The sequence below is a fragment of the Ammodytes marinus genome, assembly GCF_949987685.1.
Source record: "Ammodytes marinus genome assembly, chromosome: 3".
Classification (NCBI taxonomy): Eukaryota; Metazoa; Chordata; class Actinopteri; order Uranoscopiformes; family Ammodytidae; genus Ammodytes; species Ammodytes marinus.
In genome coordinates, this window is record NC_137232.1 from 9562570 (window position 1) to 9578810 (window position 16241).

The 16241-nt window shown below is 41.3% G+C and overlaps 1 protein-coding gene across 1 annotated transcript; it reads right to left on the reverse strand.

Moving 5' to 3' along the window:
* Nucleotides 1–409: 409 nt before the first annotated feature.
* On the reverse strand, nucleotides 410–15112 carry LOC307248651 (A disintegrin and metalloproteinase with thrombospondin motifs 8-like). Its single transcript, XM_080025093.1, has 9 exons — nucleotides 14119–15112; nucleotides 12144–12383; nucleotides 8715–8847; nucleotides 8168–8335; nucleotides 6983–7275; nucleotides 5604–5790; nucleotides 4266–4438; nucleotides 3412–3587; nucleotides 410–2850 (listed from the first exon to the last, which is right to left on the reverse strand). Exons 1-9 carry the CDS (start codon nucleotides 14854–14856, stop codon nucleotides 2103–2105), a joined length of 2856 nt encoding a protein of 951 aa, XP_079881219.1. The 5' UTR covers nucleotides 14857–15112; the 3' UTR covers nucleotides 410–2102.
* Between the last annotated feature and the right edge of the window lie 1129 nt (nucleotides 15113–16241).

The following is a 16241-nucleotide window of genomic DNA, read 5'->3' on the forward strand; positions in this document are numbered from 1 at the left end:
TCATAACCAATCATGATTTTCACATTTTCCAAGCTCAGTCATCTGTGAATGGAATAAGATCTGTTATGTCACTTTTGTTGCCTGTTAAGTGTAGGTTCTTCCCTAACCACAGCTACTGAGTATATTTTTATATGGTCTGTATTTCACATGTCTGAGCAGAGAAGTTATTCCAATGTGGGAGAATTTAACTGAACGTCTTAAGGAGGTTCAGTTTGTAAAACCACCAATGAAATCTCCCTCATCCTGCTTTAAAAAGCTGCTGAAGTCTGGTAGGTTTCAGTTTCAGTATGATGTGTTCCCATCATATTCAACACAAAAGTCCTCAAGTAATGAAGTAATTAAAAAAATGTAATTTAAAAAAACTAAAAGGTTATTACACTCTTCTGGATTCATCTGGAGAAACCCACAGTTTCCCAGGGGATGTCATGGAAGATAAAGTGAAGTACAAGAGAATCATGAATTGACATAAATGTGTTTATTTGACCATTTTTATAGACAAAAATCTCAGAGACAGCAGCTTCTGCCATGTTAATTACACGTCCAAAGTAAAAACTTTACAAAAATAAATAGCTTAAAAAGGTAGCTATAATAATAAAATAATATGGTCCTTCACTGAAGGGATATAGGCCTAATGCTCCATCTCTTTTGTTTTATAACATAATGTAAATTAACAACAGGAATGAAGAAGTCAAATATACATACAAGAGTCTAAACAAAAAACAACTGTGATTCTTTGCATATGATGCATTAATAATTTGAAAAGTCTGGAAATGAATAAAATTAATGTTATTTTTCATATACAAGATAGATAGTATGCTTATAACTTATAACTTAATTATAACAAAGAAACGTATGTTGCACGCTGTATTACAATGCACCTGGGACATTGAACTACGGGGCAGAGGGGAATTCTCTGTCAAGGGTTTTTCAGGTCATGAATGGCAAGTTATTATCTAGGCTAATTCCTTTTACACACCGTGTAAAACTCAATCTCTATCCAATTCTAGAGGTTCTGCACATCTGGCTTGGCATTGAAACCATCTGTTCTGATTTCGGCTCTTAACACATTGTAGTCAAAAATATTGTCATATTTAGTGTTACTGAATGATTATAGTTGTTAATGTTAATGTTTGGGATAAAATCATGGCATCTCCATCACAGTCATTTAACAAAAGTCATATTTGTTTAGGTATGTTTATAATCAAACAGGAGCACATTTTCCAGAGGCTTATATTCCCATTGGATGAATCTTATGTAATGTACCTCTACGTATGTTAGGTAAAATGTCTCTATCAAAGCTTAATAGGGTATTGGAGTTCTGCGAAGGACAACTGGATGTATATTTACACTATGCTGGTGTTTGACAGCAGGTTTCATGCCATTGTTCTAGCCCCACTTTAAGTGACAGTTAACTTAAAAAAAAAACTAATCCAAAACGTTTCTGTTTAAAGTGGAACTAGAAAGCTTCTCTTTGTCTAAGAAACACACACACACACACACACACACACACACACACACACACACACACACACACAGCACCTTCATCTAGCATCTATACATTACATGTACATCCTGAGGTAGATTTCCATTGTTTCAATTCTATATAGTGGTTGTCAAACGTCAACAAAATATAACAAAATAATATTTAAGGCAAATGCCCTTGATGTGACCGGATGCGACAAGTTGGTTACACAAGGATGGATTATGGGGCAATGGGCCCATGGGCACAGACAATAGACTGTATATAGGCACATATGTGTAAAACGTTGTTTGTGTTTCTTTATAGTCATTTGTTTGCGGCTTGGTTCCCATAACAAAAGGGTGACAGAGATAGATAAGGCACGGTTGGCTTATTTTGGTACCCTTTCCAACTTTTGACAGTGGAAACGCAAATGAATGCATGTTTCCACACTGCTCAGTGGAAACGGGGCTTTTGTGGTTATTTTGGTCTCTCTGTGAGGATTTTGGAGCTTTTTGTGAGTGCTTGGTGTCTCTTCCTCTAACTACTTTTGCCTCTGGGCCAGTGCCCTGTGTACCCATCTATTCACCAACCCATCCATGGCTGGTGAGTACAGTCAGATCAGAAGGGAGGGAAAAGTCCCTCATAAGCACGGCTGGTGGTGACATTCTCTGGAGACGGGCTCCGGTACTTTCTTCGGATCGCACTTCTCCGACTCAACAGTCTTGCCCGTGTAGTCTATGCAGAAGACGCTCCGGCGGCGCTCCCCCTGACCACAAGTTCGCGAACAGGAGGACCAAGGTCCCATCTGCCAAATGGGACAGGGCATGTCCCCGCACGGCTTGATGTCCACAGGCTTCAGGTCTTTGTCGCAGTAGCTGGAGAGGAAGTCGCCGCTGTCTCTGCACTCCACACTCCGCCTGGACCATCCGGAGCCACAGCTTTTAGAGCACTCGGACCAATCGCCCAGCACCCAGTCGGGCACGCCAAACGGATGGATAGATTGCACAGATAGTGAGAAGACCTTCTTCTCTTTGGATTTTTTGAAGGGCACGTCTCTGGGGAGGAAGAAGCTGTAATTGACCTTGGGAGTGTTGGCGTTGCCCGATGTGGCCAGCAGCTGGATGGTGACGCTCTCTTTGAGCTGCCTGCTGAAGCTCTGGATCCTCTCCAGCTGTTTGGAGGGGCCAGTGTACTTGAGCATGGCGCCCAGCACGGGGATGTCCAGATCCACAGTGGACACAGAGAAGTTACCGTTAAGGATGTACTCGCCGATCTCCGTCTTTATGGCCAGGTAGTTTCCGTCGTTTTGGACCCCCCCTTTGCTACGCTGTTTGATGTCGATGTTGGTCGCTCCCACTGGAATTGTGACAATATCGCTGTATCCATAGCTAGTGGAGAAAACAAATAAATGGATTTAGATAATGTAAACACCTTGTTATAAAGAAACAGTTTGGGTGTGTAACAACGCGTTTCAAAATTTAATGAATATTCACATCCGCATTATGTTATAATTTGCCACATTTTATAATGAACAGCCTGAATGCAAATATGTAATATAACATTTCATCTCTGTCTCTCTGCACTTTAAATAAAGCATTGAAAATGCCCCCCAAAAATAATCTTAACCAGTGCTTTAAATGCTCTGCACAGAGCTACTGGCTAGATGTATGAACAGTTTTTACATCATAAACTCCCCTGAATCTGTGCATTTACATTTTTACATTTCTGTTTGAATTGACGTATAGACTAAACAAGTGAGATACAAATGTGTTAATTAGTGAGCCTGCTGTAGGTAAGAAAGTTTCTAGGTACGGTATTGCTAAGGTTAGCTATCAAGATAAGGAAGGGCAAACAAGGGTTATCAATACTCCAAAATTCCATCAGATTGCATACAATTGTGATTTACTTGACCATTTCCACATGTGAAGGATATTTTTCAAGTCACTTACGTTTCTATTTTGGAGGAGCCTTCGATCTTTCTACAGGTGAGTTGACGTCCTCCACACACTCCACACTTATCCACTTTCTTATTGGATCCGATCACCTGGTCGCAGCCGGCCTTCACACACTGGCCTTGGACACACACAGACGTGGTGTCAGGGCCACATGTTGTCCCGTCTATTACCTGCAGAAATTACAAGAAAGCATTGTTAATAATTAATTATTTTATTATCAAATTTTTTGTGTCAGAGTGTCAGATTCCCCTGCATCTAGTTGCTTTTTATTAATGATTGTTAGCACACATCGCTAAGATGTGGCTTATATTCTACAGTATTCAAAGACAATTTTTTTGACAAATAATCGAAACTAAGTCTGTAAATTAGCTATGTTTAGTTTTCAACCACATCTCACTGTCTTGGGTTACAGTCCCATTGATCGACCAAGAATCACTCGTTACTGATCTGCTGATAGTAATCATGCAATGTAAAACAGCTAAACATTTTGAAAATAAAAATGTAAAATGCACATTGTCTTAAGATCATTTCGTCCAACTGCTGTTTCCATGGTCAGCAAGGACTTTTACAGTGTTTGGAGGCATCTTTACAAATGCTACATATTTGGCTGTCACTGTGATGTAGTCACATGGTGTTCTCAATGCAGGAAGCAAGTAAATGCAATACTGATACACTCTGACTCTCAAAGATTGCTTTAGGGGTACAATTATAATCTGAATTTCCCAAATAATTCAAAAGTCTTAAAGACTGATTTTTGGAAGGGAAAAGCACTCTGATTGGAAAGCATCAGATAGATATTAGGACATGTTAGTGTGAATATAGAGCTGTGAGGTTGAGTGAGTGCATACCTTGGATTCAAACACCCTGAATTCACTGCTGCCCCTGGCCCTGCAGAACAGCTTGCATCTGTCCCTGGGAGAAACGCCAACGTACTTGGGTATCCATTGTTTCATATTCCCAGTGTAGTCCAGGCCGTTGGGATTGTTGTATTTCTCACACTGCTCCTCTCTGAAACTTTTTTCTAAATATGAAAAGATGAAATAAAGCTTAGTGTACAATACAGTGAGAAAAGGCTATATCCAGATGTTGTGATGATTTTCCCCTTCAATAACCACAAAGATAAGTCGATTGACAGAAAATCAATCTGCAAAACTAACTTGTTCCAGCCTCTCAATTGTGAGAATTTGCTGCTTACATTTGCCTTTTGTGATAATTAACTGAATGTGTTTGGGTGTTTAGACATTTTATAACCAAAACCATGAGGCAGGCAAAAAAAAATGTCATGCACTGATCAATTTGAGATTTTTGTCTATTTTGCTAGCATAACATGTCTTCTTTCATGCTAGTATAAATAAAAGGTCCAACATTTACATTAAGGTTTTTATTTGTCAGTTGTATGTTTGTGTATACTTCTCATATACAACTATCTTTAACTGCCCTCATCTCAACATTAGCTTTTGTTTTAATACTCTAAACCAAGAATCTCAACTTCTAAAGCACCTATACATCAACCAGACTCTCAATAATCATTCCTAGCTCTATTCTGAAGGTTATGTCAGAAGGATTTGTACCTGTTGTTAATTGTTTGCTTTGTGACACATTGTGTACATAAAAACATGCAGAGAATGCACTTTTAAGACTTGTCCAAATTTGCATATTTATTCAAACATTGTGTAAGTTATCAACTGGCAAGGTTGACCACTCCAAATGTTCAGTGTCTCTCGTTTTAATACTTATAGGCATATGTTTGAGTAGAATGAACATTTTGGTTTTATTCAATAAACTACTGACAACATTTCTACCAAATTCCCCCAAAATATATTGTCATTAAGAGCATTTCCATTAAGTTTAATAGAGATAAAGATTCAAGAAGAATCCAGACTGGTCCCTTAATGTTTTTCCAGAGTTATATAAGTTAAAAATATATTTTATTTATAAGTGCCATTAGCCAATACAGCCACAGTGGCACACCAAAAACCAACAATTAGATACCACTGCTAAGCTGCCAAAGAGCTTAATTCAACTTCAATTTAGAAAATGCATTCGTGTTGGATAATTTTACAGTACAACTCATTCAAAGCTGTTCAAGTTAAAGTATTGTTAAGGACAATCGGTTGTTGGAATTCTGAATTTTTTATTAGGTATTACCCGAGACCATGTGCACTGTATGTGTTGCTGATTCTCACCTTTGTTGGTGTGGCAGGACTGGGTGTTGCAGGACTGGTACTGGACCCTCTGTCCCTCACAGTACTTGCCTCCGTTCTGAGGAATGGGGTCGGTGCATTCCCTGTAGGAGAACTCCACTCCACCACCACACGTCCTGGAGCAATGCTGCCACGGTCCCCACGAGCCCCAGCCGCCATCCACAGCCACCTGCGGTCAGAGAAGAGAGTGGGGGAAAACAGAGCAGTGAGTGAGAGTAGTAGTTGGTTAGATGCTCAGTGCCAAAGGCAATCTTAAGATGTGTGTAGCCCTAAACCACAGTCTGGGCTTCTGGGTTTGAGGCCGCACAGTGTGTTGGCGTGGCCGCGGCTCCAGGCTAAATCTGTGTTGAAGTTCGGCACGCGCCTGCTGTCTGCCTTCTACCCACATTCCTGCCACATGTGTCACTCAACCTCTATTGGAACCTGCCATCCTGCCATGCTTTTCGTGAGGCAAAATCGAAAGTGCATGTGTGTGAGTGTGTTTGTGTGTTTTTTTTATGCTAGCGTGGGTGTCCTTTCCAGAGGTTTTTTATGAGTTTGGACCGGCTAACATCTCTGCTGCCAGCAAGTCTGGATTCATAAACAGATGTGTGATCACAACACAAGGAGAAGATATTATCAAGCTAAAGTTGAAACACTGAGATGTATAAATGTTCTTTAAAGGAAATATAAAAAGGCATCATAAAGCAGCTGGATTTAAACTTTACCAAATTCCAAAAATGCTATAATCCGTTCCTTCTAGCCTGGACATTTCATTCATGGATGTCGACTTAGAACTACACACTAGCTGCAAATCTGAAAAAGTGTCATCTCCACTAACTGAGAAACTGTCTTTACTCTATTCAGTTTTGTACTCTCTTTTTGGGGACTAACCTGGAGGTTAATATATGTCATATAACATTCCTTAAAGGTTAATGAGGTAAAACTTAAAGGCCGATAGTCACTCTAGGACTTATTGCTGCATTCATTCATTATTTATTTGGTTGGCTACTTGGGGAAGAACCACAACAAGCTTTTAACAGCACATAAGGTTGATAAGGCTAATGGGTAAGGAGTTGCCTATGCAGAAAAGTAGCAACATCAGCATTATTTTGGAGTTGTGTAGGTTCAAGCATGACATGGCACACATCCTCAACCTCGAGCCAGACTCACACTCAAGCCCTGACCATTCACACTGTCTAAATCATGTCAGGGATGATTTGTGGCTGCACCAAAGTGTGTTGAAATGAGCAAAGGTCTGTTTCATTGGTAATGAATTCAACTTTTCATTAGTAAGGAGAAGAACGTGGTCTTTTTGTTCACAATGGATGATATAAACATACTTAAACCCCTTTTCCCATTATTATAAGAAGAGTTCTTACCAATGGCAGCAACACCTCCTGGCTGGTCATGCAGGCTCCATGGAGGCAGGTCCCGTTGAGTCTACAGGGCGTGCCGTCGGCCCAGGGCAAGCTGCCGTTCTTGGTGGAGCACTGTGGCGTCCCGTCCTCCTGACACCACAGCTGGCTGCACACGTCACTGTCTGTGGTGTTGGGGCAGAGGGCAAACTCCTCTCCAAAGATCTGCTGGCACTGTTGGTCCAGGCTGTACTTGGTGCCTGGCAGCTCACGTGGTAAGGGCATGGTACTCTCTGGGAAATCTAGCAGACAGTCCCCTGTAGTAACAATACAAAAGCAACATTGTATTAAAGAGACTGATTATTTTGTGGTGTATGGAGGTTATTGGATTTTTTATTTTTTTTTGCAGCACTGGGACAATTGCAAATGTGTTGCTCTTTGTGTGTTGTGGCATGACACGACTGGAAAAATATTCAGGGCAAGTTGTGTCCTGCCTATTACAATTAATAATTCAAATGTCACTAATGCAGTGCAGATCGAGTGCTTTGAATTTTGGACATTCGACAGCTCTCCCTAATCTGAATTTATTCACTGTCCCTCCCAGGATTCTTAATTACATTCAAGACTTTTTTCTCTCCCTATGGTGTTGTCAATGACGTTCACATTTCGGAATTAACATTCTTTAACCGCACAAGTTTTTGTTGGATGCATTTTTGTGAACTGATAAAGAACACAATTTAGCTGACACCAGCTGTTGCTTTTGGCCGACTAGGAGAAGAACAGGATGAGGTCCACTGTATGACTCACTGGAAAGGAAGGTTCAGCGATAGGTCCGGCGAAGGAGACAAACAATACAATATATGCACAACATGAGATGGGAGGGAGAGAGCGAGCGACTGAGGCAAGGCGGAGGATGTGGAAAGAGAACATGTGGAAATCTAAAGGCGGGAAGAGCTTTCCCCTAGAACCCATAATTAGAAGGGGAGCAACAAGTTTAAGCAGGAAACCCACAGTTAGAGCGTGAGAGGAATAACAGTATGTTTTATTCATCTCTAAATCAGCCCCTAATAACAGAGCGACCGTGTTGTGGCAGACTTCCACCATGGCAGACAGTCTTAATACACGGCTGCTAGCTTTTTTTTCTGATTTACTCAGTGTCTACTTTTTTATCACGCAGGGGGCTACAACCTAAACTACTGCATATCCTACCATGTCCATTGTCAAAGAACTCTGTGATGTAGAGAGCACTGCAGGGGGACCAAGGCGCGGTCTTGTTGAGGCTGACAAACAGAGGAGCCATGAGGTGATGTCCTCCCAGGTCTCCAAACAGCCTCTCGCAGGTCTTGGAGTCGTCGTGAGGCATACTCAGCACATGACCTGCAGTGATTGATAATGGTGCGACAGACGGGTTCACATGTGCACTAAAGTGTGGTAAGGACTTGCCATTTACACTACATTTTAAAAGGTGGAGTCAGCGATTCTGGAGGACGCTGGTTGTCGACAAAAGGGGCCCATCATGGCTAGCATCATGCCTGTTTGCAGAGGGTTGGCTGTGTATTAACACCGGATTTCCTTTTTTAAGCACACTCACAGTAGAGGACAGGTAGCAGATCATGAGGAAATATACACACATTTTCACAAAGAGGGATTTTTGACAACAAGCGTTCTCCAGAATCACTGACTCCACCTTTAAAACTTTGTTTTATCACAAATCCCACACCAGCCCACCCTTATATGACAATAAATGAAAGCTGACCGAGCTCATGTGCAGCTGTGAAGGAGGCCTGCAGGCCGTTGTCCTCGATGACCGAGCAGCTTCTCTTGGGATCGCACATTGTCCCCACGTCGGCTACGCCCAGTGTGTCACAGCTCTTGTGTCCACAAATGTCCTGCAGCACAAGCAAACACAGAAGATGATGTGAGATTTGAAACACTGATACTGACACTGAGATTTGTTTTGTTTTTATTAATGGATTTGTTAAAACGCTTAAAGGAATAGTTCAACGTTTTTAACTAAAATATTCTGAATTCCTAAACTATGAGCAACTGTGGTCACCTAAACTGTATCATAATATGCCAGTGGAATACGGGTGACATACCATTCATACTAAGTGCCATATGCCAGTTCAACCAAATTGGCACACCAAAAACCAACAATGAGATACCACTGATAAGATACATTTTTTCCAAAGTTTTTTACAACTATGTTAACTTATCATTGCTGCCAAATAGCTTTATTCCACTGAAAATAAGATAATTCCTACTTGTATTGGATCATTTTACCACTTGTTCAAAGCTATCAAAGTTAAGGTCTTGTTATGGACAATTAATGTTGCATTGAGCAATTCCTTAATTTATTAACATCCTTTGTTACATAAACTAGGCATAGGGATTTTTTGTTTAGAATCAGCTAACGGAGAGGACTAACAAAGAGTTAAATACATTTTGTTCGGTCAAACAGTTAATATAATAAGTGTGTGGGCAGCCCTGAGTGACTGTTATATTAATCTTGTAAGATGGCGGACCTTCCCCATCTATTATATCCAGTTATTTTTCAATTTTTTTTTTCAAGAAACAAATCGAAAACATGTTGCTCAGTGTTTCCATCATAAAACAAAGCGAATAAATATCCTCGGCGTGCAGCTGTCCAGAGCTGCGATGTGGGAAAAGGAACAATGTGGTGGATCAGAAATCTTTCCTTGCTTGAGGAGACGTGTCCATTGCCTCGCCTCAACCCCAAAACAAGCCACAAGGCAAAGGCCCTCTGATTCAAAACACATCTGGACTTGGAGCTGCCGAATGCAGCTCAGCGTGGGTTTGTACACCTTGTTCCTCAATAGCATTCATAACTCATGTAGGCAGACACGCAGAAACAAAGCAGGATCAATGCCACAGTAGTTGCTGCATTTGCAGGGCAGATGGATGAGCCCACACGAACACTATTAAACCACAAAAATGCATGAGGGAAAAATGTTTCCACTACATGCAACAGAGTGCAACATTTGAATTTCATAACAGCCACTATAGTAGCAGGCAGCCATCTCTTATGACATGGCACACATTCTCAACCCTCGACCCAGACTCACACTCTAGCCCTGACCATTCCTAGTGTCTTAATCGTGTCAAGGCTGATTTGTGGCCGAACTAAAATTGGCTCATCCACCAGGAGCCTTCCGTCCTCTACATTTCAAAGCAGATCTCCGAGGAAATGGAAAAACAAACTCAAACTGGCTTTGAGTGAATGATGGTTTCCCCCGATTGAAAAAGCTGCTTTGACAAATCCAACACAAGACTGCAAAAAGCCCATATGTCTGAGTCATCATTTCACTTATCCAGGGTCAGATTTACATGCCAACGCAGTTCAGTTGGCAGATAAATGCCAAGCAAGTCATCAAACTAGCCACAAACAAGGCCCTTAGGTATACCAATTTAATGATAAAGAAGGTATTCATCTAATGTATTGTCTGCTAACAACTTGTCAACATGCAAATACCAGAAGGAAGAAGGCAGCCAAAATACAGCCGAACAAGCCAATCACAACTCTAACCCTGGGGACTTGTGAACTTATTTCCTGTCGAAGCATTGCAACCATAAAATTTGTTTGTTCTCTACTGACATTCCCCCTGCTTGGAAAATATTACTACTTTTCCATCTTGAAAATCTCTTTTCAGCATCCTTAATTAACCCAACGGGCTAGAAAGGCTTTACTTGACCTATCTTTGTTTCATTCTTGCTCTAACCTCACAAACACATACAGTAGCCTAATATCTTCTTAATTGCTTGAAGAGCCAGATCTAAACAATGGCCACCCCCAAAGCGAAGGGCACTTTTTCAGCCGGGACCGCCTAACTTTAAAATACAACTTGCCGTACTTGCACCTGTGTTACTGTAAGGCACTTTGGCTTCAAGTAATTGTGGTGTGGTTGAGTTTGCCGCTTCTGAAACCACATTTTTGTACCGCAGCATGACTGGATTCCACCAGGGCTTCATTTGTGACTCAGCCTTGCTGGCTTATGAGCTTCTCAATGGTACTAAATATACCAGGGTGAGTGGACTGTACTTCCTAATAATATGCAGCAAAGTACAGTGTTGATGGAAGTGCTTCACACAGCAAACACGCTCCCAAGAAATGCTCGACCATCATGATCTCACATAATCTGTGTTTGTTTTTTAATCCACTGTGTCATGACGCTTGATACCAGTGTTTAACATAGTTTTAAATCTGCATTAAAGGTAGAGTCAGCGATTCTGGAGAATGCCTGTTGTCAAAAGCACTTTTTGTCACAATCATAGAATATCTCCTCACAATCTACTAACTGTCTGTACTGTGTTTGTGGCTGAAAAAAATCCAGTGTTAAATTAACATTAGGGACAGTCTAGGCTCTGTAAACGGGGCAGTTACTTAAAACGATGGGCCCCCTTTGCTTACTGTACTCTTTGTTAACATGCCAATTAAGAGAGCCTATTGGCTGTGTATTACACTGGATTTTTGTCCAGCCCACACACAATATGAACAGATAGCAGATCATGAGGAGATATTCACAGAAAACGTTTTTTGGGATAAAAAACTTTCTCTAGAATTGCTGACACCACCTTTAATCTTGTATTTTTTTTATTTGATGAATTTAAGAGATTGCACATATTTTTTCTTCTGCTTGAAAACTTATGGAAATTATGACTTTTCGGGCTAGAAAAACCAAAACGATAAGCTGGAGGAGGTGAAACACATTTTAGAGTTGAGTAAAAGTGCAGAGTTAGGTGATAACTTTTGTGTTTCCTATTCACTAGGAGTGTTACCCTTCTTGTTGCACACATGCATTTGGCTCATTGCTTTTATAGAAATATTCCTTGGGGCAGCTTTACATTATGATAATTTTTTATAGCTAAAACTTTCCAATAAATACCATTGATCCTTTTTTTACAACTAATAGTACTGTGGTGCTCCACAAGGATCAATTCTTGGTTCACTGCTGTTTAAAATTGACATGGACATTCTAACAAATCTTTATTTTCTATTTTGTACAACTACTTGTACTTGGGTCAATACATACCTTTCATACTTGAATTCGGCAGAAACAAATGTTTAAGACATTATATGCAGATGATGGCATTCTATTGCAGAGACCTCGACATTCACCCTGCAACTTTGTTTAGAAAATAAACCAGGTATGTATTCGGCGCTCACCTCTCTGGTGAAGAGTATGGCAGTGTCATAGTGTTCCGGGTGCCATTGTTTTTGTGTGTTGAAGAGTTGCTGCCAGGAGCAGAAGTTCCTCAGAGCCACGCCTCCGTTGCTGGAGATCTCCGGGCCGACGTCCTCGTCCTCCACCACCAACAGCTTCACCAGCACCATGTTGACAGAGTTCTTTATGCTGGGGTGCTTGTAAAGCTGGGCGGACATGGCCATCAGCGTCAGAATGTAATGCTGTGAAGGAGGAAAAGGCCAATATTTGAGAGTGACAAGACAGACATTTGTGTTTTCAAAGATCCTCTTAAATAAAAAATTAAATGCAACCAAGATATGTCCCGATCTGGACATTCTATGATATAAAAATACATTTATCAGATAAACTATATATTGAAAACATATCATTAAAATGGAAATAATTTAACTTTTAAAAAGTGGCAGCCTTCAAAATCATTGAAGGCTGTATATTGATATCTGTGTTGTTATCTACAGTGCACACTGTGGAAGAACAGTTCTCTTCTCCAAGAAGTTTGCTTACTGTATATTACCCTGTACAATAAACTCTTCCTTTAAAAGGGATGAGAAGAGCAGATGTGATTGGTACTTATGGAAGTTTGACAGCATTGGTACACTAACCCCAGATTGCATCGGCCTATGACATTGCAGTTGCACTTTAAGCTTGCAACCATTTCCAGGAACAAAGGAGCTTCATCTTAAGCCTTACTGTCGTCTTCTTTTAAGTGAAGAGTTGAGTAAACATTCCCTCTGGCTTCCCTGTTAACTATAAAAAGCTTGTAGTCCGCCGCCCGTGATTTTGTCATGGGAGGTAGGGATGGGCAGGGTTTTCCACAGCACTAGTAAATCACTATGAATGTGGGGGATTGTGCCATGAGGTGTATTGTAAGGTCTTCCACCAGTCTCGCCTAAATCACTTTTTCTAGGGCGGGATGATATTCCCAAATAAAAAACATTTTCCACATGTGCTGCACACACACACACACACACACACACACACACATACACTCACAAACATACACACACATCCACACACACAAAGACACACACATACACACATACACACAAACACACACATTCACACAACCACGTGTTGCCCGGACCATCAAATCACTAAAACTGCTCTTGCAGGGTGTTATGGATTAAATATAAAATATAATTTATATTGAAGAGCCAATATAGGCCACGTTTATCAGTCTAACCTTTGTCCACTCGCCTGGTTGCCTTTACACACTTACTTTGTTTACTTACTGGAGGATAAGGCAGAGTGGTTTGGCCGCTGTGGAGCTTGTTAATTACAAACAGGCAAGTTATTTGGCTGGTCCAGATTGTCCTGCATCATGGATTGTCCTACTTTTGTTTTTAAATAGTTGTGTAGTTTCACTCCAGATTGAAATAGGCCTGACATTAGGACTGATATTGTATGATGATTTGAGTGGTACTTTCTTTCATAAAATCAATCTGATTTTTCTCAATTTAAACAATGAATATGATGTATTGTACAAGCAAGCAAGGAATTGTCAAATGTATGAATTTAAAAGTCTGGGTATATAGACAAAATAGATTAGATATGGTAAGCCTTCCGAATGATGCTGAGGCTCTGCTGCCAAATCGTGACCAAGTCCAGAGGAATGTGTTTCAGCATTGCTTGCATTTCTGTTGCCTGACCTTATACTCAGACAGTGGAAAACAGGGGAGCCCGCCGATTTCCTCCCAAGCTCCCTCATTGCCAAAACATGTTTTATCGAGCAGCACAGAAAAACAAATTCCTTGGACTACAGAATGTGTCTGGGACATAAATCCTTACAAACTGGATAGGGGGTAATTGAGGCATAAAAAGGGTGACGTTTTCAGCAGTTTGTATATGGGACAGTCTAATTTTATACATTAAAGGAGGCTTTGTTTGGGTTCCTATCAACAGTGCGTGCAGGAAAGAATGAGTTCATCGTTGTCTGACCTTTATTTCATCTCCATAGAAGTGAGCCATGCTGGAGTCTGCGACCACCAGGGTCTCTATGAAGCGTGGCGCGGAAACAAAGCGTCTCCGGCGAGGTTCCCTCTGTGCGTCACGGGCGTCGTCGTGCGTAAAACTTTCCCCATCGTCGTGCCTCCTCTTCGCCCGGTGATCAAACTGTAGGGGAACAGCGTGGTTCTGGGTGAATGTCCTCCTTTTGATGACATGCAGCTGCTCTGCAGAGTCTGGCCCCAGGCCGCCGCGCAGTTTGGGCTCAATCAAATACTCTTTCCCCTCTGTTACGAACGAGCCGAATATGCCCGAGCACAGACTGACGGATACAATTGAGTTCTGGTCGTGATCCACGTTCCCCGAGTAAAAGCAGCTTCTGAGCCGCCCTTCACTCTCCTCCGTCTGGTTCATGAAATTCTTGAGATCCGCGACAGGTTGGGCACCTGGAGCGCTGCGTAAAGCACCAACATCTCTGGCTTTGATGCGCTGGATGGTGAAGAAAGGCGAGATAAAGCTGGTGTCTGGAATGAGATTTAGAGTCAAGTCCTTGCCAAATGCGCTGAGAATAAATACTGGTTGTTCCTCGCTCCTTTTCCAAAAGCGTCCCCCTCTCCCTCTCCCGTTTATCCGAACAGGTACAATATCCTCTGATTCAAAAGGAGCGGAAAGCGCCGCGTTCATTACGCACAGGAGCAAGAAGATCCCACACACAGTGGAACACATCTTCATCTTCTGCTATGGGAATTGCACTCAAGATTGTTCAAAAAAGAAAGAAAAAAGAAGAATGTATTACAATGTACGTATGTCCTTTATCTCTGGTATGTGGCGCGTCTTCTCCAATCGAAGGAGTATCCTTCTCAAATCAGAGATCTTTTCAAATTGAAAGTGCTGTTTTGGTGGCGTGTCATTTCAGTCTGTCTGTCTGAGAGCCGTTCCTAATTCCCTTATACCAAGCTAAAGTCTTGTTGAACCGCTCACCAGCACCGCTGCAGTCTGGACACATCGGGGGTATTTATACTTTGTGCTCTTCCCCTGGACACGAGGGGGTTTATTTTTGATATCATCCGTTGCTGGAAATTCTCCTCCCACTCGCACTCCATGAGAATAGGCCGACACCCCCCTCTTCTGAAATAGCTTGACAACCGTGATCCTATTATTAACCCAGCGTGCTATATGGCAGCGGCAGGACATCTATACTATACGCATAGCTGGAAATCCGCTACTTGAGTTACTGTGTGAGTGGCAGGTCCCCTCAGAGCCCGTAGCCCCCCCAGGCAGGTCCTCTTTATCCCTGCACAAAAGACCATCGCTTCACAGTGACAGGCACTGTATTTGGAATTGAGCCTAACCTTGGACGCAGAAAATTTTTAATCACATAAGCTATATGGAGAATATTATAATTGTGTGTTTTGGCACCATAGATGTTCTGCAAAGAAAATTGTATCATTGTTGTTATTATTATGTAGTCTTTACGTAATCATTTATTCAAACGAATTGTGGCTAAAGAAGCAATTGGGCAATGACTTAAATCAATTTATATTTTGAATGGAACTGTTTCAACAAGTAACCAAGTCAAATGGCAGTCGGTGCAGCAGATGTGAAACATTGTTTGCATTTGCCAATATTTATTTCCGGTACCTAAACGATCTGCGAATACAAACATTGTATTCATGTTGCTAAAATGCTCCTGCTGTATTACGAGACTAAACACATGTTCCGCCCTGCACCATATAAAGACGTGTACCGGGAGAAAGAAAGTACTTTGAACAACACACATGATCCTCGGGTCGCAGTTCAACGCACGCACCGACAGATAGCGCCATAGTATTACAAACCCGTTCAGACTTGTAAGCTCCAGTGGTCTTCAGGTGCAAACAGGTGTCGCTCTTTGCCTGCATTTCACTTAGCATTTTCTTTTGCTCATACACATGAGAATATTCATAGAAAAATGTATGTTTAAAAAAGGAAAACAACGTTAATTGCTTACTTATTCCTCTGACGTATTGTGATGTTTTTCTTTTTTTATTATGCTTATTCAATATGTAGGCTATTTAAAAAACACTTGAAGAAATAACACACACAATTAAACGACATGATCTTGTTGGATACATTTT

Excerpts from the sequence above, each read along its gene's own strand:
- LOC307248651 (XM_080025093.1), bottom strand. The coding sequence starts at position 14,856 with ATGAAGATGTGTTCCACTGTGTGTGGGATCTTCTTGCTCCTGTGCGTA. Across the intron at positions 7,276-8,167 it reads GTTCTTTGACAATGGACATG|GGGACTGTCTGCTAGATTTC; the intron begins GTAGGATATGCA and ends TTGTTACTACAG. Across the intron at positions 5,791-6,982 it reads AGGAGGTGTTGCTGCCATTG|GTGGCTGTGGATGGCGGCTG; the intron begins GTAAGAACTCTT and ends CTCTGACCGCAG.